The following is a 25038-nucleotide window of genomic DNA, read 5'->3' on the forward strand; positions in this document are numbered from 1 at the left end:
GCTAATAGTTATAATATAAGGCTTAAGAAAAGATGCGTGCAGCTGGAATGAAGCCGAGAAGACGAATGATAAACTTCCCTTAAGCCAACAGTCGCCAAAAACAAAATAACAATAAAGCAACCCTTGGTTCGTCCCTATTTGAAATATACTAGCCCTGTTGCTATAGCGACCGCCACTCGCCAGACACCGTGGCGGGAGCTGTTCTTACCGTAGACAGACAGTACCTGCGCTATACAACCAACATGCATTCAGCCATGTTTTTTTTCTGCAACTAGCTTTCAAACACTTTTCTCCTGATTGGCTAATTTCCAGTCAGTCACGTGATTCTTCCGCGCGGCCAACTTATACGAGTTATAATAAGTTGGCCTTGATTGAAACCATGGAATCTAGAGGTGATTCAAGATTTAGATTCTGATTACTGCCCGGTCATTGCGACCCTTGGTACAACCAAAGATGTTATTTATGGATAAGCACATTAATACAACAAACTGGAAAGTTTTCAATGAAATTCTTTTAGAATGTAACACCACCAGTAAATTACGCACTCCGGAGGACATTGAGCTTGCGGCCAAACATCTTACAATAGACATACAAAGTGCCTACCACGCGGCCACGAGGAAAATTCCCAGAAGACAGGTCACTAATAAGTTACCAAATAGGATAAAAAGTCTTATCAGAGAAAGAAATAAGCTTAGAAAAAGATATCATCTCACTTGCAATCCTGATACCAAAAAAAGAGATGAATAGACTTGGTAGAGAAATTAAAAAACAGATAAACTCCCACCGCAAGGATCTCTGGGACGAGAAAATTGAGAGTTTTAACGAGCCTAGTAGCTCATTCTGGTCTTTTGTTAGACGTCTTAAAAATAAACCCACAGTAAATAGGCCGATTTACCAGGAGCATGGCATTGCGCTCACAAATACTGAAAAGTGTAATACGCTCGCTGAGCACTTTGAGAAGCAATTCATCACAAACACCTACCCATGCAATCAGGAGTTTACAACTCTTGTGAACTCCACAGTGTCAGAATGGCTTCATAAAAACAACTTGCAAAATCACTTAGAGCTTACTTCACCACAAGAAATCATAAATATTATCAAAAAGCTCAGGAATAGAAAGGCCCCCGGGCAGGATAATGTTAACAATGTAGCACTGAAATGGCTGTCAATAAATATGATCAATCGTCTTACAGGTATTCTGAATGCTTGCCTGTACAACAGCTATTTTCCGAATATTTGGAAGTCTGCTAAGATGATAGTGATCCCAAAGCCGGATGGGTACAGGCCCATTAGCCTGCTGCCCAGTATGGGAAAAATACTTGAAAGAATCGTACTCAGCAGAATACAACCACACCTGGATAAGTTACCACTCGAACAGTTTGGCTTTAGGAAAGCCCAATCCACGACGAAGCAGCTGGTTAGACTGAATGAATACATAGGTAGCGCACTGCACAACAAAAGATATGTTGCCTTACTCATGCTGGACGTGGCGAAGGCGTTCGACCGCGTCTGGCATGAGGGGTTAATTTATAAATTAATCAGTTTGCAGTTCAGCACTGAGTTAATCAAAATTATTCACTCGTTTCTTTCAAACAGAACATTCAGTATACATATTGGTGAAAGCACTTCAAATAAGAAGCAAGTACAGGCCGGGGTCCCTCAAGGATCTATTTTAGGGCCCGTGCTCTATTTATTCTACGTGGCAGACCTACCTGCAGAACATTTAGATCAAAATTTCTTCATGGGTTGCTACGCAGACGACACAGCTTTTGCTGTCAAGTCTGGGTCGCCAAATTTTGCTGTTAAGAAACTTCAACGATTTATGCCTAAACTTGAACTCTGGTGTGCCAGTTGGAAAATCGCAATTAATGCTGATAAATCCAAGCTTCTGATTTTTAAAAAGAATAAAATGAACCACCCCTTAACTGCACAACTGTTGCTATTTGATACTGTCGTACCAGTTGTAAAAACTGCTACATACTTGGGATTAAAATATAGTGCAAATTTCCTCTGGAATGAGCATATAAAATGTGTCAGAGGAAAAACTATCGGGGTAATACAAAGTCTTACGCCACTCCTGTCAGCGACCTCAAGATTAGACATCAAGAGGAAGAGGCATATTTACAATTCCATTATTCGTCCCATTTTTGCGTATGCTTCTCCGGCCTGGGCTACAGTTCAGAAAAAGGAGTTAAACAAGCTGCAAATTATTCAAAATAAAGTTCTTAGGATGATAACAAATGCTCATTATCATGTCTCGAATCACACCTTGCACCGTGACCTGAAAATGGAATCTGTCGAAACATATCTACACAAAGCAAATAACAAATTCTTCAACAAGGCACAAGAATGTAACCTTATGACCGATCTCAATGTTTTGGATTACGTTATTCTTGAAGAAGATGCTTCGCTAAGACCACTCGCGGCCCACCTCGCCAGGGACTTAAATTTCCCCACGTAAAAATACTCATGAAGGGTATGCACAGCTCTTGTATATATTGTATATAGTGTATAAAAAATTTTATTTCTCAATTGTAATTTGTATGTTTCTTTTCACTTAGTATTTATGTAATAATGTATAGTATGTTTAATTATTATGAAATGTTTTAATTCAGATGTCATGATTAGAATTGTTGGATTTTGTCTGTGTCTTCTTTGATGATACAACACAAACATTTCATACAGATCCTCACGGCTCCTGCTTTACGAATTTCTTGATGCGTGCGCCACTCTTTGGCCTTGCGACTCATGGTCGCCCCCTGTAACCACCTTTGACCTCCTAAAAAATTGTCATGGAAAATTCAATGTCATGCGCCCTTTGGGCTCAATTTTCATGAGCCGGATAAGTTGCGCAGCTGCGCGACACTTCGGCAATATCTGTACAGACTAGACTAGACTGAAACCATGGAGGTAGGAAGTAAGATGGATTCGCCCTAAACTAGTTTCTCCGTACCCTGCTCTGAAGCACCGGCGACCCCTACGTGGTAACAAAAACATTGGGTCATTTACCATTGAGTTCTATGGGATTTGACGCGTTCGGGTGTAAATATTTTGTAATTACGTCGCAAATATACATATAAATGTATATATTTTCTTTTCTACAACACTTCAGAGTCCTAAGTATGTGAAAACAACATATTTTTAAACAGCATTTCATTCTGTACTTTTCACAGGACAGTTTTCTCAGAATGGTTTAATTTGAATGAAATATTTTCACAAGTTTTCGTTAATTACATTAGAAAAAAAAATTAAGGTAATTCGATTTTATTCGGTTAAGGTACAAAAATTAAGATCAAAGTTTATGGTATTATTAATATTAAAATTATGCATTATTTCTTTTCTATTTATAGAGCTTCTCCCTAAAATACTTTCTTAAATATGACATGATTTTTTGGCTTCTGAGGCATCTTTTAAATCGAAAAATGTAAGTCAATTTATAATTAATGCTCTATTCGGTTCATTTTAAATTAGAGAATTATTGGGAATTGGCGAAATACTTTAAATAAGTATTTCGCTAATTCCAAATAATTAAATAGTTATTAAATAGTATTTGACTTTCTCTGAACATTTCTGAAAGGGAATAAAATAAGTTTTTTTTAAAGTATTATTTAAAACTTGTTACTGAGTTATTATAAAATGTAAGGGAAATAATTCTTTTAATTATACTTATCAGATTTTGTTTACTCTTCATTTCAACAATACATATTCCAAAACTCTATTACGTTCTTAAGTGCGCATCTCATACCATTTGCTTTACAATACAGTCAAAAGTCGTTAATTCGGACACCCATAATCCGGACCTCAAAGCTACAAACTTTCTGCTCATGCGTCGCGTTGACGCATGCGCGTAAGACCTTCACCGCAGCGAATTTGCATGTGCGCGTGCGCAAAATACGTTTACGAATGCGCGTTTAATGTATAACGGACGGGATAAGCTAAGCTAAAATTATCTAATTATCTATTTTCGTTAATATTGCAGATTGCGTTGTTCCTTAATCTTCGAATTGGATCCGGATTATTATTTTTTGCAGACTGTTAGAGCAATTTTATAAAAGTAAGCTTGAACTTTGTGTCAAATAGAATTTCCGATATATATTTCATAATATGTAAAGGATATACAAAGCGAAAGTATCTTTCGGAGTCCATTAAACAAAAAGTGGAATTGCTGCAAAAAATGGATAAAAGCATATCCTTTGTTTATCTAAACTTTAACGTTTGTTTATCTAAACTTTGTTTATCTTTAACGCCGCAGCGGCGTGCAATGAATTGGAAGTTGATCTGTCAGCACTATCCTTATCTTAAGGGCAGATGTTTTTATTTTATTTGGCGTATAATTGCTTATTCAATGTAGTATTTCATGTCGTCTTTGATATGATTTAAATCAAATGCCTCGTCATTATAATTCGCTTCCGATAGCGAAGAAAGTGACAGAGGTTATAGAAAACGAAAAAATTTCGATTGACAAATTAGTCGGTATTCTCGACAGAGCAATTATAGGACTTGAACAGCGGAACTTTGTAACTGAACAAGAAATTATGTCTGTTTATAGAATTAAAGAGAATGTATTATAACATAAAAAACGAAGCAACTTAAACAACTTACATTGAAAGAAATGTTTAATAAAGTTAGAAAATAAATATTAAGCTTTTTTTTTTTTTTTGTAAATTTTGATAACCTTTAGATCATAATTGTTCTTTATTTCGTAAATTACGGTTTCATATTTTTAATTTTATAATTTCTGCATGCCATTTTACCAGATTTAAACTGATGATCTATAATCCGGAAAAATCGATAATCCGGAATCGCCGAAGTCCCGACGAGTCCGGATTAACGACTTTTGACTGTACCTTTTAACAGATTGCTTTCCAATACGAACAATTCTTGCTTAAATAGTTTTATAACGTATTTGTCAACAGGATTTCAATTTATGTTTACAATTCAATATTAAGGTTATTATATATTTAGATAACATTTATAATCATTATAAATTAGATACATTTAATCATTAGATTTCTTCACAGTACTTTCACAGTTGTTTCACAGTTCACCTCCGTCGATTACCCTATTTTCAAATTCTGAATAAGCTGTCTTGATGATGTAGCACGTTCGCATGGTCACATCATCTTGACCGCACATGGTACTTCCGCCAAATTCGCAAATATATCCCTCTTCTGTTCCACACATTTGTGTAAAACCGTACATAATTTTACACAAATGTGTGGTTCCAAATCAAGGGAAAGCTAACTTGTCGGCATATCTGTGTAATTAATTTATTAATTTTGACGAGGATTGCAGCATTTGATGGTAATTTTATTTTTAGTTAACCCAAATAAGTAAAACGTGTAAGCCCAAAGTGATTATTTTTCAGATATATAAAATTAAAACGATGGGTTTAAAATGAGCAGCAGTAAAGCCTCTCCTCTAAAAAATTTTAAAAGGTACATGTTACAATAATATATGGATGTGAAAAAAATTTGTTTTATTTAAAACATTTTGACGTTTGGAAAATAAAATAAAAGTAGCGAATACTCTATCAAGGGTATCGAAATACGTATACAATTTTAAATGTACTGTAAGGTATTTTTCATTCTTTAAGCATAACATTTTTCTTAAAATCTATATTTTTGTAGTGCGACAGCTTAGAATTTTATAAAACAAATTCATAATCAAAATCGCTGTTGTTAGTTATCGAAAAATAACCAATATGTGATTTTTGCGTAAATGTCACTAAACTATACAAATTGCTATTATCCATCACACTATGAATGTTTCTTTCATGCGAGAGTGTCCCTTTTTCGATTTCTATGAAACTGTCGTGTGTCGAAATACTATCAGAATCTTGTCAAGCGAGCTTCTGAATGTAAACAAAGAACACCCCGTCTGGTGACCCAAGCTTCAAAGCAGTGCTTCACTTCTAGCGCGGAATGGCCCCTCCTCCCTTTCCTACCTCCATGATTGAAACATTATCTGTATAATGCTACAAGCAAATCAGCTGTTACCGCTACAGTTTGCTTTCAACCTGTTACCATTACAGGAAATTCTTCTGTAACTTTTTGATTTCTGTAACTTTACAAAACTTTTGCCTGTAAAGAGCGAACTTTTTTTTGGTAACATTGAACAGTTTCCGATGCTTCAATTTTTTTCTTCCCTATGTGAAGATTGTGAGGGGAGCTGTGGTTTTAGGAACTCTGTTTCATATTCTCTTTGTATCTTGTTTAGATAGCAGATGTAAGTGTTTTGCACAGGATAAGAGAGTGAAACTAATAGTGCTATGTCTCAGGGAAAGACGTTTATAACAGAAGTGTATATACGAATTGTAAAGCCCATGAGTGACTATTTTGATACTGAAAACTCTACATTTAAGCGAGAATAGCGATTTTGATACCAAAATTTTCTGAGATATTGAATTGGAAGTTTGTTTTGCTTTCACCTCACAATCCAGCAGAACAGTGGCTGCTCAATCATGAACTCAATCTGTTAAGTAATTGAAGCCTTATGCATTTATGGGAATTGCAGAAGTAAATTTAATTCAAAGTTATGCGAATGAAATTCATTTTTTTCCCTACTTTTTTTCGATAACCTAATGAACATAATATTTGAAGAAACTAAAAAAATTTTTATGAACAAAAGATGTGAAAAGATCGATCTTCATCCAAAATCAGCATACTCCTGTAGATCGCAGGTGTCTTAAAGCGAGCTCAGTGAGGACAGAAACCTTGCGTAGAGTAAAAGAAAAAACTGGCTTGATCTTGATTTTCAGTACGAATATGGACCATGAAAGCGGGGCCTATCAATCCTTTTAATTAACTCCTATCTATGTATGTACCTAAAATGAGGGGATTCCTAGGATTAATTATTTTGCTGGGATGGAATTAAAAAGTTCAATCTGAAAATGTGCATGATAATTAATGAAATAATAGCGACTAGATTATCACACATTGTGTCCTTTCTGAATCATTTATGTTATAATATTTAATCATATATTTTATTAATTTTTACATTTGTTTGTAGAGACATTAGGTATTTTTTGAAAGCAGGAGAGATGAAAAATGAGGAAATGCCTTAGCCAAGAATCGAACCACGGACCTCTCGAATACGCGCCGAGTGTGCCAACCACTACACCACGAAAGCATGCTAAGAAGGCAGGAGAAATCCTTATATACTCCACCTTTTAAAGGGCGACTGGGGATTAGGGGACCTAGTCGCCCAAATCCTGGTGGTGGAGAATCATCATCCACCAACCTTTTTAGTTCAGGTGCCTCTGTAGGGACATTGGGTATATTTTGGATGCAGGAGAGATGAAAAATGAGCAATGCTCTCACCTTGACTCGAACCACAGACCTCTCGAATACACGGCGAGTGTGCTGACCTTTACACCACGAAGGCATGCTGAGAAGGCAAGAGAAATACCATATAGGTTTAGATATAGATTTATGTTAGTATTTTACATTTCATCAAGATGAGTGGAATATTTTATTTTGCACTTAGATTTTAATTAAATCTTTTTTCAAAATCTCTTGAATATTATGACTATATTACTGTTGTGTATTATTACAGAAGAGGTCAAAATAATTGATAAAAAATATTTTTAATTAATTTTTTTAAAGTTAGGCTTAGCAACACAAATTACCCCGTCTTGCGTGATCGTACTACTGCAACAACACACTGTTTACAAGGCGAGTTCCGCTAAGCAGCATGTCGTCACGTAAGAGGACTAACTGCTGATGCATATGTGATACACCTGTCGTGAAGATGTTATTAGTTTTTCTATTCAATATATAAAATTTTATGTATTGCTGCTACAGATATATTACGATTGCACAAAGGCTTAACAAGGTTGGACTGTATGCAAGAATATCAATGATTTATGTAACCCGTTTAAACTGGTGCCCTCATCCCGTTCAACAGAGCCGGAGTTTATGTACTGACGAGTCCACATATAGCCCGAATAGTGATTCTGTGTTTCTATCTGGAGAGAGGAATGAGCACGCATTTTGCTTTCCTTTGTCCATGAAATATCCCAGTTTAATGGTCTGGGGCAGGAAGCATCATAAATGGCCACATTGAGTTGTACATCTTTCAAGAAGACTCTGTAACCACTCGGAGATGTGTGGACGAGGTATTTGAACCCCAAGTTGGACTGTTTAGTGGTGCTGTTGTCTCAGAGTTTTTGCTAATGGATGACAATGCTTGGCCTCATCCAGCATATATGGTGTTAGAGTACTTGTAAACAAAGATATGACATGTATGCATTGCCACCTTACTCACCTGATTCAGCAGGTGTGGGATGCCGTAAGGCTCTGAATTTCAGTGCATCAAATTCCTCCCCCTGGGAGCTGGAAAATGGCGTGGAGTTCAACAAGACTTGATCACTTTGGTAAAGTCTATGAAATAAAAATGTGAGGCATACAAATCTGTCTGAGGCAACCATACATCGTATTACAGAAAAATATTTTCTATAAGAGGTGACTTAATTTTTCCATCATTTTCTAATTTTCATAAATTTGGTTTTAATTTCAATACTTTATGAATAATCAACTGCCAAACATTGTAATTTATGTTAAGTAATGCTTTTGTACAAATTTGTATTAATAATTTTTCATTAAGTAGTTACATTTTATTTCTGTCATTATCTTTTCATTTTGATGGCCGGTGTAAATGTTTCATCTGATAGCCTTTCTCTACTATAAGTCTACATTATGATTTCCACGATAGAAGGGGGTTTCATAGAACTTCCAAGGGTTCTGATTTCCATTCCTCTTCCACTACCTCCAGAGTCCATCAATCGTGCTTGGTTTGCACTTAGAAAGAGCTCTTTTGAAGAGACCAAAGGCACAACATTCCATAGATGAAATGTCAGGGACCTTCGCAGGAATATGTTGAAAATGTATCAATCCTTATTTTTTCAAAGAAAAGGTACTTTTCGAAGCATGACTTGTTGCTTTGTCTTCATGAAATTGAAATTTCATTCTTTGAAAGTCACTGGGATAAAGATATAGAATTTTTTCTGTAAGTATCTGATACAAAACTTTCTATTGATAGTATGCTATGTTGATTTTAATATTTTTTCAATCTTTGTATTTTTAATTTCATATTGAAAGAGAAACAGAAGTCATAAAACCCTTATTGAAATGTTCTTTGTACTGATGGAACCAGATTTATATATCAATTTCTGTTTATTTTCCATTCTTCGTCAAAAATTACAATTTAATTCCATTTATCTCCTGCTAAACAGTTTTCATACAGGATTCTACAAATTGTTCAGCCACATGCCTGAGCAAAATGCTGGAGAACATAATGCTTTTTAGCGTTTTTAAGTAGTAAATCTCAATTTTATTATTGCTGCTACAGATCTTTTGGAATTGATTTCTACATCAGCGAATTTTTGTTGTTAACAATGATTTAACTTTAGAAACTTGGAAACAGTACAAACCTTTTTTGGGTATTCATTTGGAGTCTTTAAGTAATGATCAATAGTTCTCCCGTTTTGATTAATAATGTTGCCAAATGAATGCTGAATTATGAAATAAGAGTATTTTTATTTGGAAAATGTGAAAACGTATCCTTCAATCCACAGGTTGTTTACATGTGACATTTTGAAAGAATAATTTAAAAAATAGTACAGTTTTTCTTATTACAAGTAATAAGTTGTAAGAAATTTTTATTCCTAATCATTTGCTTTTTTAAAATTCTTTGTTAAAATCATTCTAAAAACGTGTAATCCCTCTGTAATTTTCAAGCTGGCTCCCAAAATATTTTACTTAACACTTTGTAGGCCGCGCATTTATCGAAGTGCTGTTACGCTGCCGCCGGTTCACGCAGGTTCTACTGCTCGCCAATGGTGATATTTACGCAATTTTTCAAAACATAAGTAGTTGTATATAATTATTATTAAAGAAAGAACTAAAATAACTGTTACACTATTTTTATTCCAATTATATTTTTAATTAGTACTAAAACGTTTTATTTAAAAAATTTAACTCCTAGGATCCTGGATAAATGGACAAAAAAATGGTTTTATACTCATAAACTGTGCATTACTCAATGCGTTCCAGATATACACAAAAAATTCTGAAAATCTAGGAGTTCTTTTTAGTATGATAATTCTGAAAACATTTTCCAACATGCAGAGAAATGTTGCAGAAGAACTTCTTTTCTTGGCGGCAGTGCAGACTTTACAGGCCCTTCGCGGGTTTTGAATTCTCCCATTACCACTAATACGTGTTATTCTATGTTTTCTCATGTCCGTAGTAAGTCTGCCTGGTGGATCAAACCTCGGCAATCTTTTATCACATTGAGCAGCCGATCTTGATTGTTGCTCCTCTTCATTCCCATTAATCCATGCTAGTGCAAGATTTAGTAAAAATTGTTTGAATCTAATAGGATTTTCAGAATTTTTTATGTATATCTGGAACGCGTTGAGTAATGCACAGTTTATGAGATATAAAACCATTTTTTTTGTCCATTTTTTTGTTTTGCGAAATATGGAATAACACGATAGGTATTGATCAGCGTGATCAACACCTTTCATAAATTTATTATACTCGTGTATACAAATTGGTTTAATGCACTTCTTTTTGGTTCTTTTACTCACACATTCGACCATGTCTGCTAAATGTATCGTAGAAATATCATTATGAATTTTTTGGCCGAATTCCATTTTTGTACCATAATTTTCCCTTTTCTACGAATTTCCATTGACTTGTTTTTCAATGTAGCAGATTTTAAACAATGTGGCACTCCTCTAATTGTGCCACAGATGTTTGTTTTATGCTTTAGTAACTCCTCTGCAACCTTTACACTATTGTAGTAGTTGTCCATATATACATCGTGCCATAAATTTAAATATGGTGATAGCATGGACAATATTGTTGCAATTAGCGATTTTCCTTGCGCGCAATATATTTCTAAATTGCATATATAACCAGATGTCGCCTCACACACCATATGGACTAAAATTCCATATTTTATAATTTTCGCAGGATTATATGTACAAAAATATAGTCTTGCCCCTCCATGGAATGATACCTTCATACAGCGATAATTCTTCCTCGGGTTTATAAATTTTTTGAAACTTTTCTACCAGGTACGAGTAAACTGGTTTTATTTTATCAAGCCTTTCTTGGCAATGCTCATTATTACTGAAGTGCCAGTACTTCCATAACTACCGAAATCGGTTCCTTGGCCTAGTATTCCCAAAAATAGATGTAATAAAGGGTGAGTAGATCAATAATCATTTTGTTCTGGTTTTCTTACTATACCCATTAGGATAACAAGGCCCAAAAGTTTTTTCATTTCTACAACATTTGTATCAATCCAAGCTGTATTCTTTGTTGATGCATTGTCGTTATCATTATTCTGCTGATTATGATATAAGTTTGTTTGTGTGGCAAATAAATTAAATAAATCATCTCCAATGAATAATTCCACAGTTGATAATATATCTGGTGTGTATGGTACCTGTAACCGTTCCGGGCAAGGATAAAAAGATTTAAACCCAACTTCTGACCAATCATTTGCCACAGAATTCTCTTCATCACTTTCAGATTCACTAATTATTGGTCTTCCCTTACTTTTGAATCGTCTCACAATTATATCGCACCCACTGTCTGAATCACTTTCACTATCAGAGCAATTATCCTCTTCTGATAACAGATCAGCATATATTTCCTCATCGAAGAGCATTTTGAAGGATATCTTTAAATCTAACGTAAGTTTCCGATATTTGAAGGCAGCGAAAGACAGTCTCAAACTAACAAAACAAGTGTCCAAGAAAAAAGATTTCTATGATAGACAGTCTGGTGAATTGGGAGAGGAAAACAGTTGAAGCCAATGTTTCCTGATCGTCAAATGTTTTGCTATAGTATGTCTATCTATACAAACGTCGATGTGAAGCATCGTCATTGGCGAAAATAAGTCACGCGTACGTGATAGCGGCCGATAACCGGTGGCGGGCAAAAATCACGCCAGTGTGACAGCGGCCCGCAAAGTGTTAACAAACTTCTAATTTAGTTAACCTTAACTTTTAAAAAATACTCTTGAGTCAATGATAATTCACTAAAATCTCTTAAAACTTAAGTTATTAAATTTGCAAAAATTTTTTTAAGCTGCATATTTTAATAATTGTTAAGATGACAGAAAGATATTTAGAAGATTTTATAGAAAATACGTTCCTTGAAAATTCGACACTTATGATCGTCTGCCATACCAAAGATTTAAAATCTGCATTTAATATATAATTAAAACATATCAGTAAGTGTGAAAAAAATACTATTATGCATAATAAGTAGATTTTAAAACATATTGATATAGCTATTGCAGTTTATTGATTACTTTTTATTTTTAAATTATGTTTAAAATTTTGGTGAATTATTGGTGATTAAAATTTGTACAGTCAAAAGTCGTTAATCCGGACTCGTCGGGACTTTGGCGATTCCGGATTATAGATCATCAGTTTAAATCTCGTAAGATGCCATGCAGAAATTCTAAAATTAAAAATATGAAACCGTAATTTATGAAATAAAGAACAATTATGATCTAAAGGGTATCAAAATTTACAAAAAAAAAAAAAAAAAAAAAAAAAAAAAGCTTAATATTTATTTGTTTACTTTATTAAACATTTCTTTCAGTGTAAGTTGTATAAGTTGCTTCATTTTATGTGATAATACTTTCTCTTTAATTCTATAAACAGACATAATTTCTTGTTCAGTTACAAAGTTCCGCTGTTCAAGTCCCGTAATTGCTGTGCCGAGAATACCGACTAACTTGTCAATCGAAATTTTTTCGTTTTCACTAACCTCTCTGTCACCTTCTTCATATCTTTATCTATTTTTTGCAGCAATTCCACTTTTTGTTTGATGGACATCGAAACATATTTTTGTTTTGTAGATCCTTTGGGAGCTCCAGCATCGGAAATTCTATTTGACATAAATAGAATTTCCAATGCTGGAGTTCAAGTTTTCAAGTTTACTTTTATAAAATTGCTCTTACAGTCTGCAAAAAATAATAAGCCGGATCCAATTCGAAGATTAAGGAACAACACAATCATCAACATTAACTGAAATAGATAATTAGATAATTTTAGCTTATACCATCCGTTATAGATAAAACGCGCACGCAAAAACGTATTCTGCGCTTGCGCACACGCCTATGTGCATGTGCAGAAGGTTTTTAGCTTTGAGGTCCGGATTATGGGTGTCCAAATTAACGACTTTTGACTGTATTTATTTATCAATATAACCTTTATGTATTATTTAAAATATTATAAAACTGTAAATGCATAACATGCAGCAATCATCACTTCAAGATGAATATCTCTGAAAATAACTAAAAAGAAATTAACTTCCAATCTAAGCATTTCAGATTAACAATAAAAAAATTTAAAAAAAAAAAAAAAAAAAAAACCCTAACCATTAGAAATACTTTAAAGGTGTAGAATAGCATGAAGAGGATATCAAAATTTTAGAAAAATGTGGTTAATAATTTGACCAAAATTAAAAGAAGCATGTAGAAAAAAGTTTGCAATATATGTGTTGCAAAATTTGTCACCTTTAGAGTTAATTTTGGCTGCATACACTAAAAACTTAATTAATTAGGTGAATGAATTACAAATAGAAATTCTGAATTGCTAAGTAAATATTTTTACTTAGAGCATCAAAAATAATTGTTTAAGGTAGTGGTCTCAAACAGGTGCCCTGCGGACTGCAGGCAGTGCCTGAAGCAATTTCATGCAGCCTGCAAATACACTTCCTATAAATTAGTTAGCATTAATTATGACAAGAACAGAAAAGCTTAAGATTTTAATGATTTACAGTTTGATTTTACATTACTTTCAGTGCGATTAAACACAAACATGTGTAAATGCCCCAGAAAATCTACAAATAGAGCTAATTAACACGTTGATTGCCCAACACGAGATAATTCATATTAGCGCTCTTCTGCAAGATGCCCAATAAGAGTTATCGTAATTTCTTGACTGGCCACTTTTGCACCATTACGAGTTATTTACTCACTTAGCACTTGTTTTAGCTGTACTGAGGCGACAAGTCGAAGCATATCATAGTGTACGATCATCATAGTCAACTCATGGTGGGCTTCAGTGAAGAGCTTTGTCTAACAAAAGCCGACTACAAGATTTTCAAGAACGCCGACAAAGATGCGTTTTCTTCTATCCCCCCCAAAACAATCCTGTAAACTTTTTAATGATTGTTACAAATAATAATTAGTGTTTTTAATAATATGATTAAATCAATTTGGCTTCTCGTACTGGAATCTGAAAAGTGCTGTAGCAGTCACTGTGTTAATTTACAGAAGATACAGGTTTGAATAGCTTTTTTTTGTATTTGTCCAAAAGATAAAAACCATCAGTTACAATTTTTTTCAATAAGATATTCACTTTGTTTAGAAGTGCATTAATTATTTATATTATACATGGGCAGTTTTTGTCAGTCAGAAACTATTACATCTAAAAAAGAGCAAGGTTGACCAATGAGCATCTACAATTCGTTATGAAGATAGTTTTTAGTAATTTTTCTGTAAGGTTACAAACTTTAAACAAAATCAGAACAGCATAAGGTATTGTAACTGGAACTTGTAGTAAGAAATTAAGAAATTTATAATTGCTTACATACAACAAGTATATGTATTTTTTCTGGACATGTCAAAGAAAATTTAATCAAGAGGGGGGAGAAAAAGACTAGGTTGTCATTATTTATTTAAGTTCTGTTCCAATTGGAAAGTTTTTGTAGTTATTTAAGATATAATTCAATTATTTATTGGTTTATTCAACACATTAAAATTATTTGAAATAAATGTCAGTCAGAAAATTTAATATTTAGCTAGCAATACATTTGAATTGTGAAATATAATCATTAGAAAGTTTTTGCAAACACAGCCTTTAGATTTCAGATAGAAAGTAAATTTTAATATTTCCTTTCTGTTATTTTTATTTCTGTTTATGTATGTTTTAATAAAAATTTAACAACATAAATTTGAGTTTTAGTTTAAAAAAATTTCAGCTCAAAAAATGTTAGATTCTTTCAGATCATGCATTCACTCTGCATGTATTTTGAGACTACCAGTTTAAGGTATTTATTTCATTTCTCAAATTTATGGAAAAAATTTCATTGCTGCAATTTTTGTTCAAAAGCGCAAATAATTTCTTTAAATGATTCAGTTTCTTACACTGATCAGCAGTGCACTTTTATAATACAAGGATGAGGACTGATGCTAATTTATTACATCTGCCTCTGAATTAAGGGGGGTGAGGAGAAGATCTTTTCAGTAATTTACAATTTTCTTTCTGTCCATGTTGCAAAAGATTTTGTGAGAATATTCAAACAATAAAATTATATTTAAATAAAATCTATTGCTTAAATTTTCATTATTTCTGTATATATAATAGAATTTTTGTTTAACAATCATGCAAGATATACAGTCAAAAGTCGTTAATTCGGACACCCATCATCCGGAATGATCTATAATCCGGACCTCAAAGCTACAAACTTTCTGCCCATGCATCGCGTTTACGAGAGCGCATAAGACCCTTACAGCTGCGAATATGTTTGTGCGCATGCGCATTTAATGTGTAACGGAGTTATACGCTAAGCTAAAGTTATCTAATTCAGTTAATGTTGCAGATTGCGTTGTTCCTTAATCTTCGAATTGGATCCGGCTTATTATTTTTTGCAGACTGTTAGAACAATGTTATAAAAGTAAGCTTGAACTTTCGATTATGTCAAATAGAATTTCCGATATATATTTACTACAAAGAGAAAGTATGTTTCTGCATGCCATCTTACCAGATTTAAACTGATGATCTATAATCCGGAAAAATCGATAATCCGGAATCGCCAAAGTCCCGACGAGTCCGGATTAACGACTTTTGACTGTATAAGCTCATTCATGAACAATCATATGCATAAACTGACTTTTGATATGAATTTGAATTCCCAGAATGATTATTCACTGTTTCCAACATCATTGCATACTGCCTTAAAACAGGATAGATAATTTACAAAATATTAAATTATTAGATATGTTAACTAGATAATGTCACTTTTACCCCTAACAGTATCAAAAAAGCAAATATGTTAATTCTGAATTTAATTGTGATAATTCAACATGATGTTTGTATCGAAACTCTCCTGTCACATGCCTTCATTGAATTTTGGCAGCAGAATTCAATTCTGTTTCTTCATCTGTGTCTTTATTACCAATGTTTTTCCCTCATTTTCAAGCATATTATCATACCTTGAATCTATTCTGTATAAATAATCATGCAATATTTCAATAAAGTATTTTTATCTTTCAGAGGGTTCTAAAATAAGTTTAATATTCATATTGTATGAGATAGTTTTTACTAATGGCATATATAGAACAAAGTTCGAGTTCCGGACTCGTAGGGAATTTTCCGGATATTAGATCATCAGTTTAAATCTAGTAAAATGGCATGTAGAAATTATAAAATAAAAATATGGAATAGTGATTTATGAAATAATAAAGTATTTATGATCTTAAGAGAAGAAAAATTTATAAACCAATTTTTCACAAAGACTAAAATTGAAATTCAAATGAACTTCTTAAAATCCTATAAATGTAGAATAAGAATATTTTAAAATGTAAAAATTAAAACAAAATTAGTAATTAAAATAAGCCATCACAAGGAAACCCAAAAAATAAAAGAACAAGAAAGAAGAGGAATCTGATCCACTTCGACATAACATCGTCAGGAGGAAATATGTCGAACTTAATTACAGTTCCCCTTCCAAAACAAATCCTTGCTTTTCTGTATCCAGAATTAGCTGATGAACCATTTCAATATATTTTTAATCCTAATAGTTACCTGGAAATTCATTGGTGTATTGAGAATACGGCAAAGCACACTGGGGCTATCTGCCTAAGGGGAGGGATGCCTTTCGTGGAGGACTTTCTAAGGGAAACTGGCTCGTATACACGTTACACATGGGGAAAACTACGAAAACGCCCATGCAGCCAGCCCATTCGCGGGATTCGAACCTCGGACCGAACTACCAGTGTTCAGCGATTTTACCGCTCGGCCGCTGGTGGGCGGAAATTCATTGAAATGGTTCATCAGTTAATTCTGGGTACAGAAAAAGACGGATTTTGTTTTGGAAGGGAAACTATAGTTAAAATATGACACAAATTTATTCCAATAATTCACCGCATTAATTAAATTGATATTCTTTGGAGACAATATATAAAAAAAACTTTTCTAATAATAAATTATTAATTTATTACTTGGCAGCTTTAGCCTAAATATTCAGCTTTTTAAAAAATACTTCTATACAGTTTATTAAAACATTTTTACTACATATAACAGAAATTTAAATAATCTATACTTAAAAACATACTAAAATTTATTCCAACAATTCATCACATGATGATATTTAAAAAAAACTTTTTTAATAATAAATTATATATATTTGTAAAGAAAGCACATTTTTTTTTAATGTATTAAACATTTCTTTCAATGCAAGTTGCTTAGTTTCTCTTTAATTCTATAAATAGACATAATTTCTTGTTCAGTTACAAAATTCCATTATTTGAGTCCTGGAATTACCACTAAATATTCAATCGAAATTTTTCATTCTCAGCAGCCTCTCTGTCACTTTCTTCATTACTGAATTTAACATACTACAGATTTTGCTGCCCATTAGTTAACTGATGATTAGGTTGTCATCACCACGATGGAAAACTTCTGTTACATCATCTTCATTTATTACTTCTTAACAAATTTCATTAACTGGAAAATTTTGCTTTTTGTTTGTGACATCTGAAACATTCAAATTCATGACTCTCATTATAAAGCTTAGCTAGCATCCTCTACACACAGTTGGAGATGTATCATGAGATTGGAGACTAGAGACAAATTACATTAAATTTTGTCTTGGTTATATTGCACGCTGACAGTTAAGCTTGAATTATATCAGTTATTTATTATATTTACGTCTATTTCTTGCACATGCTTAAGGCTTATCAGAGTCCCAAATAAATAAATTCTCAATTAAGGCGTATCCTGGGCCAGTGCTAGACAGTTTGTGGCGTGGTGCTCTGTATGTCTGAAATTCTGTTGCCAAGGTCTTCCCTTAAATAAAAAAAAATTTGTCATACCTAATTTTTGTTGCTCAGTTCTATAAATTCTAAAAATTTTGCCTTCTTTAAAGTCTGCCACCAGCTTTGGCACCGGTCCTGGGTGTAACTGAATAATAAATCAGTTATTCTGAATTCAGATAGCTTTAAATGCAATGCTTTTTGAATAAGATAAATATCATATTAAAAATCTTTTTTTCCTTCATATAGAAAGAAATTTCTGTTACGTTTCTTCTTGTCAATACACTCAACACTCCTCACAGCAGAGTGAGTCTGTAATCATTGCCAAGTGTAATGTCCACATGAAAGTTTACTTTCTCTTTGGTATTCGATTATTGATTTTAAAAATTGAAAAAAAAAAAAAAAAAAATGTTTAGACATCGCAGTCATTTCTGAAGTTGCAGTGTGTTGATAGTCATGCAGTGGTGAAAGCAAAGAATAATAATAATCTACTAGGTTGGCATCATTGCTGAAGTGAAATAAAGAATCAGAACCCCCCCTTTTTTTAATTATGAACAAATATTAGAGAAAGATAGAGGGGAATTTTAATAAATAAAGGTTGCTGGTTATTCAGAGATCTGGATTTCAGAATTTATTCTGAAAAGAACATGGTATATAAATTATTAAATCAAACACAAATTAAAAATCTTTTAATTTCAATCATGCTGTTCTATATATTATAGATATATTTTTGTAAAAAAATTTTTAAATGTTTCCTTTATCTATGTTACAAAATGCCATGGTTAAAAATAAATATAAAACAGAAAGATTTAATAATGTAATTAGCAGAATATATAATTTTAGCTTTTTTCATTTTGCTTTCATTTCGCATACAGACAGAAATGTAATATAATTTAGTAGTCTTTTGAATATAAAAATATATAGTATATTACATTTTTATGTCTCTAAAATTTCATTTTCACTTTCCAGTAAAATAAATAACAAATGCAGGAGTTTTGTTGCAGTGCTCTTCTACAAGAATTTTCCTGCAGCAGTTGCAAGACTGTGCTGATGTGCTTCTGTAACAGTATCGAAATACAGTACAAAGTCCGAGATCCGGACTCGTTGGAACTTCTGCGATTCTGGATTTTTCCAGATATTAGATCATCAGTTTAAATCTAGTAAGATGGCATGTAGAAATAATAAAATTAAAAATATGAAATTGTGATTTATGATCTAAAGGGTATAAAAATTTAGGGGGAAAAAACTTGATATTTATTTGTTTACTTTATTAAACATTTCTTGTTTGTTTAAGTTGCTTTGTTTTTTGTGCTAATACTTTCTCTTTAATTCTATAGAGAGACATAATTTCTTGTTCATTCAGTTACAATGTTTCATTGTTGAAGTCATGTAATTGCTGTGTCTAGAACTCTAACTAGTCAATCGAAATCCTTTTCGCTTTCAGTAACCTCGTACCTTTCTTACTATCGGTAGCGGTATTTTCTGGATTTAGAACCATACTACAGATGTTCATGTTCTACATACTCAAACTATAAAATTCAGTTCAACAGCAATATTGCAAATTATTTTTAAAATGAGCAAACTTTAGAATTTCCGATACAGAGTCACACGCGCTGGAGATAAAATTTTTTTTTTTTTTGTACAGTGATGTCATTGCTCGCTTTGAATAGTTTTTTAATCAATTTGTTGAAGTATTACAAAGTCTGAAATCGATAATAAAACAAATTTCAAATTCAAATTAGGGCTTCCACATGCCCATATTTTATGGAAGATTAAGTTATTCAAATTTTGATGGCTCTAGATAACGTTGTTTTATCACAACAGAAATATACATACATTTATGCAGTGTGATAAGGTCGCATAGAGGTTCGTTGTCTAGGATGAATGATTTCTTAATGCATTGACAGCTCTTTCAAATCAGTGGTGAAATCCTGTGCAATGAGGTACCTTTGTTAATGATTCCGATTGCAGCCTCAAAGGTCACTCTAATGGACAAAGATATAAAAGAAGTCTCTTCATCGGGGTCAGGAGATGGACACTTTTATTATGTACGAGTGAAGGAATTTTTCCCCTCAGGGAGTTCAGCGCAAGTAAACACAGTGAGATATAAAAGGTGGTTTTCTGAGAAGAGGGGAAAACTTTTCCTGCTGGAGCTATGGGCATGTTGGCCTGCTAAAACTATTTCTCCTCGTGTATAATGTGAGAGGGCATTTTTTCTGTTAACAAAATTCTGAAATTACGGGATTAAATATACCCAAGTCCCATGCTGTCAAGAATCACAACTGTTAATGTTTTTATTTTATTAAAATTCGGGTATTGTTTTAACTTGAGTTAGAAGTTCATTTCAACCCTGTGTTACAACTCGGGGTTTATGTAGCAGTTTCGACCATTACACCACAGCAGATTCTTCATTATTTAATTTCTTTAACTAATAAGAACAATAATATATGGTGGGAACGATTTGAAAAGTGATACAGCCTTTTGTCCCTTTGGACTAAAAACCTATTCATTTAAAGTATCTGTAGGTGATGATGACAATATATTAATGGAACTAAATAAAATTTCTACTTTCAAATTTAATCACATCATTTTTTGTATTATAATAAAAATTTTTTAAATTTTTTTAAGCTAAACTATTAGATTGGTAGAAACCAATTTCTTAAATATTTTTTAAAACAAAGTTAAATGAAAATGAAAATCAAATAAAAAGAACCTAAACAACGCTGAATAGAATGATGCTTATATATGGCATCATTATCCCTATAATCCTATGCCTATTTTATATCCGGCAATTTTAAAATCATTGCCGAATATTTTTAATACCTAAATTTACATATATCTCGAATTTTTTTTAATGAAAAATTCTTTTCTTGAGGAACTGTGCGTAAAATTATACATTTTAAAATGGTGTGCCAATATTTATAGGTTATGATAAAAAAATTTCAGAAATCAATAAAGTTATTTAAGAATAAAATTTTCTTGCAAAGATCAGAACAAAAACAAAAACAAAAAAAAAAAAAAAAAAAAAAAGTCTGAATTTTATTTCATTTAAACTTACATTTTAGATTCAGAAAGCTAGGAAGTTCAATTAAAAAAGTGATTATTTAATATATAACAAATCCAATTAACATTACTAAGCCAAAATTCTGACTGCTAATTTTAAAGGAACTGCTAGCACTACAAAACTTGGCATTTTATAACCCGAGATGCAGAATCAAACTACTGGAGGTCAGTATATCATTTCAGAAAAGTCTGATTTTGTGTCAAATTATATATGTTAGAATAATGCTGAGTTTGCTGACAGGCCAAAATGGGAATCTCCTGTTTTAGTTGGCCTATAGGCAACATATAAAGCACACAAGTTCCTCCCCTCTTTTTTTGACTCACTGTGTACCTACTGTGGAACTTTTAATATAAAGAATAAATATTAAAGAACCGACAATGTTTTCCTGTACAATTTATTTCAAAAGTTAATTTATTATTACAACAAAATTCTATACTATTCTACTTACACATTTTTTAATGTATATTCCAATACATTAGAAACTAAATTTAAATAATGATTTCAGTGTCACCCAGTTCTTCATCTGTTGGAAGAACTATTTTTTCTGGATCAATATAATTTTTATCAACTAAAGGCAGACCCAATGTTTCTCTTCTGTGAAGTTCTAAACGGGCTTCTCTTGCAATCCAGTCTTTATCGCTGAAAATAAAATATAATTTAAATAAAACGACAGAATTAAACCCCATACTAACAAGAAGAGTATTGTATAATTATTGCATGGTTGTATATATTATGCACATTAATACAGTACAAAGTTCAAAATCTGGACGTCAATTATCCGGATCTCAAAACCACCAACAAAATTTTCTCGTAGGCTTTACGCATGCGAATTTTGATTTTCCCTTCCGCACATAATAACACATCTGGAGAGTCCCGATTCTTAATTTCACTTCAACACTAAATAAATTACCTTGTTACTGAAGAAACAATCAATTAGCATAAATTTGTACGATCAGTAATTTGGCTCTTTTGCTGCGTATTTGCTTTGCACGCATCTCAAACCGAAACATTCCACATAGATACATCGTTGATCTGATGCCAACCTGGCGAATCACAGTCCTGGATCTAGCGGGGGGGGGGGGGGGCAAGCCGGGGTTCTTGCCCCGGGTGGCAAATTAAAATATAACGCTGGATCGTATTTGGTATGCTGTTCGCTAAAACAGCTCTCTAATTTTAGTACAATGTTAATAGTTTTAAGGCCAAGTTTAAAAATCTCTGTTAAGAAGATTTATAATGAAATAATAAGAACCCTTTTAAAGGAACACGTGTTAAAATAAAGTTATGTACAGCCAATTACAACTATAAATATAAGATCAGAAAGATGCAAATAGAGGGACTCCAGGCGTCACTGATAGAATCAGAGTGCCCCCTATCAGTAACGTCTGAAGTTCCTCTATCGTTTCCTTTCTTGCCGGGGGGTGTATTCAAATGAGAAATAGGGCGATATTTGTTGAAGGAGTTGCCTGGTTTCCATAGCAACGTCTGCTGGGATATGGAGAAGCATTGTAACTACTTTCTAAGATCTAATCCAAAAAAATTAACCTTGGGCCATCCCGGACAAGTGAAATAATTCAAATTAATATTCGTCGAGTATGTACAAGACACCATCATTATGTCTTCAAGATGAAGCAAGGCATTTAGATTTCTTTGCAGTCAGTCGGCAACATAGGCTCTCCTTTGGTTTGACTCGGAACAGTAAAGCGTATTCTAAATTTTTAAGCTAGATTTATTATTTTTATTGTTATTTTTTATTTTTCAGGTCTCTTCTGTACTCTTTTTTGCGTTTCCCCCCCTTTTTTTTTAATATGCTTGCTTTTAATAGCCCGCACTATATTTAGCAAGACACGACCATTTATTTAGGACTGTTCAGTGTAATTACATCAATTCTTAGTTATTCTTATTAACACAATTCATAGTGAATTTCATTCAGATTAAAAGAAACCATCCACGAGCTGAGGGGGAGAAAAGTGGAATATAGAAAACGAGCCAAAGATAAGGCCAAACAGAGAAAACAAATTTCAGTTAAGATAAAAAACAACTTTACGGAAGAAGTAAACTGTCAGACCCTGCTGCATTTCCGATTATGCTGAGATTCTAGAGAATATTAATATTTCTTTCAATTTGCACGACCAAACATGACTGCCTATATCATCCCCAAACAATCTACAAGTCAGCATTTGGAAAGAATAACCTTCTTCATCGACATCAAACGAATAGCTGGAGGACATGAAACCATGATATAAAGATCTCTTCATTTAGATGGGAGCGGGCAGCAGAAAGACGAAAAACTAAAAACTTTTCATTTGTTGGACCCATGCAGTTGGCTGGTCATAGAAAAAAATAAAAGATCACCAACAGTATTTCTTAAGCAGTCAATCAGTATTATTAGCCAGTAAACATTCAGATAACGTAAACCTCAGTCCCATTGAACGTGATGGCAGACATTTAACATGTAATACAGAGCATTAATAAATAATGAAAAGCTTAGGAGATCTTGGTTTACATATTCTAAAAACAAGAATGCAATTTTTTGTGCACTCTGCAAGATTTATCAGAAACATGGTGCTGTCGCTACACCATACTACAGGATTCATTAATTGGAAAAAAGTTTTAAGAAAATTAACTGAACACGAAGCGTCTGGAATCCACAGAGGTGCATCATTAAGTGGAAAATTCGAGTACAACAAATGAAATCGTGCCAAGGCCTACTGAGCAACTCATTTGCACAGAGAAAGAAAAATGGAAAGAAATTCTATATAGCCATGGATGCAGTACTGTATCTTTCAACAAACTGTCGTTCTTTTCTTGGGTCTGATGATATCCCAAGTAGCCTGTTCACACAGTGTCTTCGACCTAGCGAAGGAAATTTTCTGAATTTAATCTCTGCTCTTGCCAAATACAATTCAACTCTTTAAGTACCAGTCAAAGCACCAAACAAAGGTAAAGGAATCATATTTATCAAAGATAATTCAAAATGAAGTTATTAACTTAAAGGCAAAACAATCTGAAGTAGCATTTTAAACAATATTAAAGAAGCCAAGTAATGCTCGATTACACTCCATATGTTAAATGTTCATCTAAAGTGTCTTTCCCTCTAGAGGTTCCATTAGTGAGAGAAATCAAAACTTTGTTTTTATTATTCTTTTTGTAAACAGTAGATAGTTCGGTTTCGAATCCGTGTGATGGATGGAGAAATTTTTCATACAGCCATAAGAGAAAAAGAGAGGCTGTACAAGAAAATGTATTTAAATATTAATTTTTTTTTCCTTTTGAATGTTTTATGTAAATAAAATGTGATGTCAAGAAATAGAATTGTAGTTTTTCTGTAAAGAAGATTGCCAGCTGAAACATCACGTCCGATTCAACGATTCATCAGAAAAGGTGAATGAATTTTGTTCTTGTTTTTTAATTAGTAATATAAAAGAAACCTGCATACGTCAGTGGATTCTGACAACTTCGATCAACAGTAGTTGATTAATTACGTAATATAAAAAAGCTTTTGGCGTCTGCCATCAGGACGTGTTGTCCTAAAGAAGAACTAGCTATTTATGCTTTCGAAAACGAAAGTACTTGAAATATGTTTATATTTTGATGATGCATTTTGTTGAATGAAAGCATGTTTATATTTAAGTTGAATAGAAATAGATATTTAGTATTTTCAGCTTAAAATATATATTATAAGTTTTATGTTTTTTAATAAAAGTAATTTCAACGTAAAACAAATTTATGTGCAAGATTCCAATAAAGGATTGAGGAAATAAGATTACGTTAAAAGGATTACTTTAAAATTTAAGATAAAAATATTTGAGTGGAGTTTAAAGTAAAAATGAATGTTGATGTGATAAAGAAAAAACGTGCAAAGGCACACAGTCCTTTCACTAGAACGGTTAAGGTTCTAAAGA

At 32.8% G+C, this 25038-nt stretch overlaps 2 protein-coding genes across 2 annotated transcripts in view; one reads left to right on the forward strand and one right to left on the reverse strand.

Moving 5' to 3' along the window:
- Positions 1 to 21365, forward strand: part of LOC146995932 (uncharacterized) — a 46841-nt gene extending 25476 nt beyond the window's left edge. The window contains exon 2 of the mRNA XM_085822306.1: positions 19042 to 21365. The gene's annotated coding sequence lies outside the window, so the exon portion shown is untranslated. The remainder of the gene's footprint in view (positions 1 to 19041) is intronic.
- Positions 21366 to 21513: 148 nt separating this feature from the next.
- NP15.6 (NADH dehydrogenase [ubiquinone] 1 beta subcomplex subunit NP15.6) overlaps positions 21514 to 25038 on the reverse strand; it is a 38094-nt gene continuing 34569 nt past the window's right edge. The window contains exon 3 of the mRNA XM_085822312.1: positions 21514 to 21775. Coding sequence (XP_085678438.1) covers positions 21625 to 21775 — 151 coding nt within the window. The 3' untranslated portion in view covers positions 21514 to 21624. The remainder of the gene's footprint in view (positions 21776 to 25038) is intronic.

Source organism: Stegodyphus dumicola, chromosome 8, assembly GCF_044657685.1.
Source record: "Stegodyphus dumicola isolate Sdum_Otavi_A_Nest chromosome 8, ASM4465768v1".
NCBI classification, from domain to species: Eukaryota; Metazoa; Arthropoda; class Arachnida; order Araneae; family Eresidae; genus Stegodyphus; species Stegodyphus dumicola.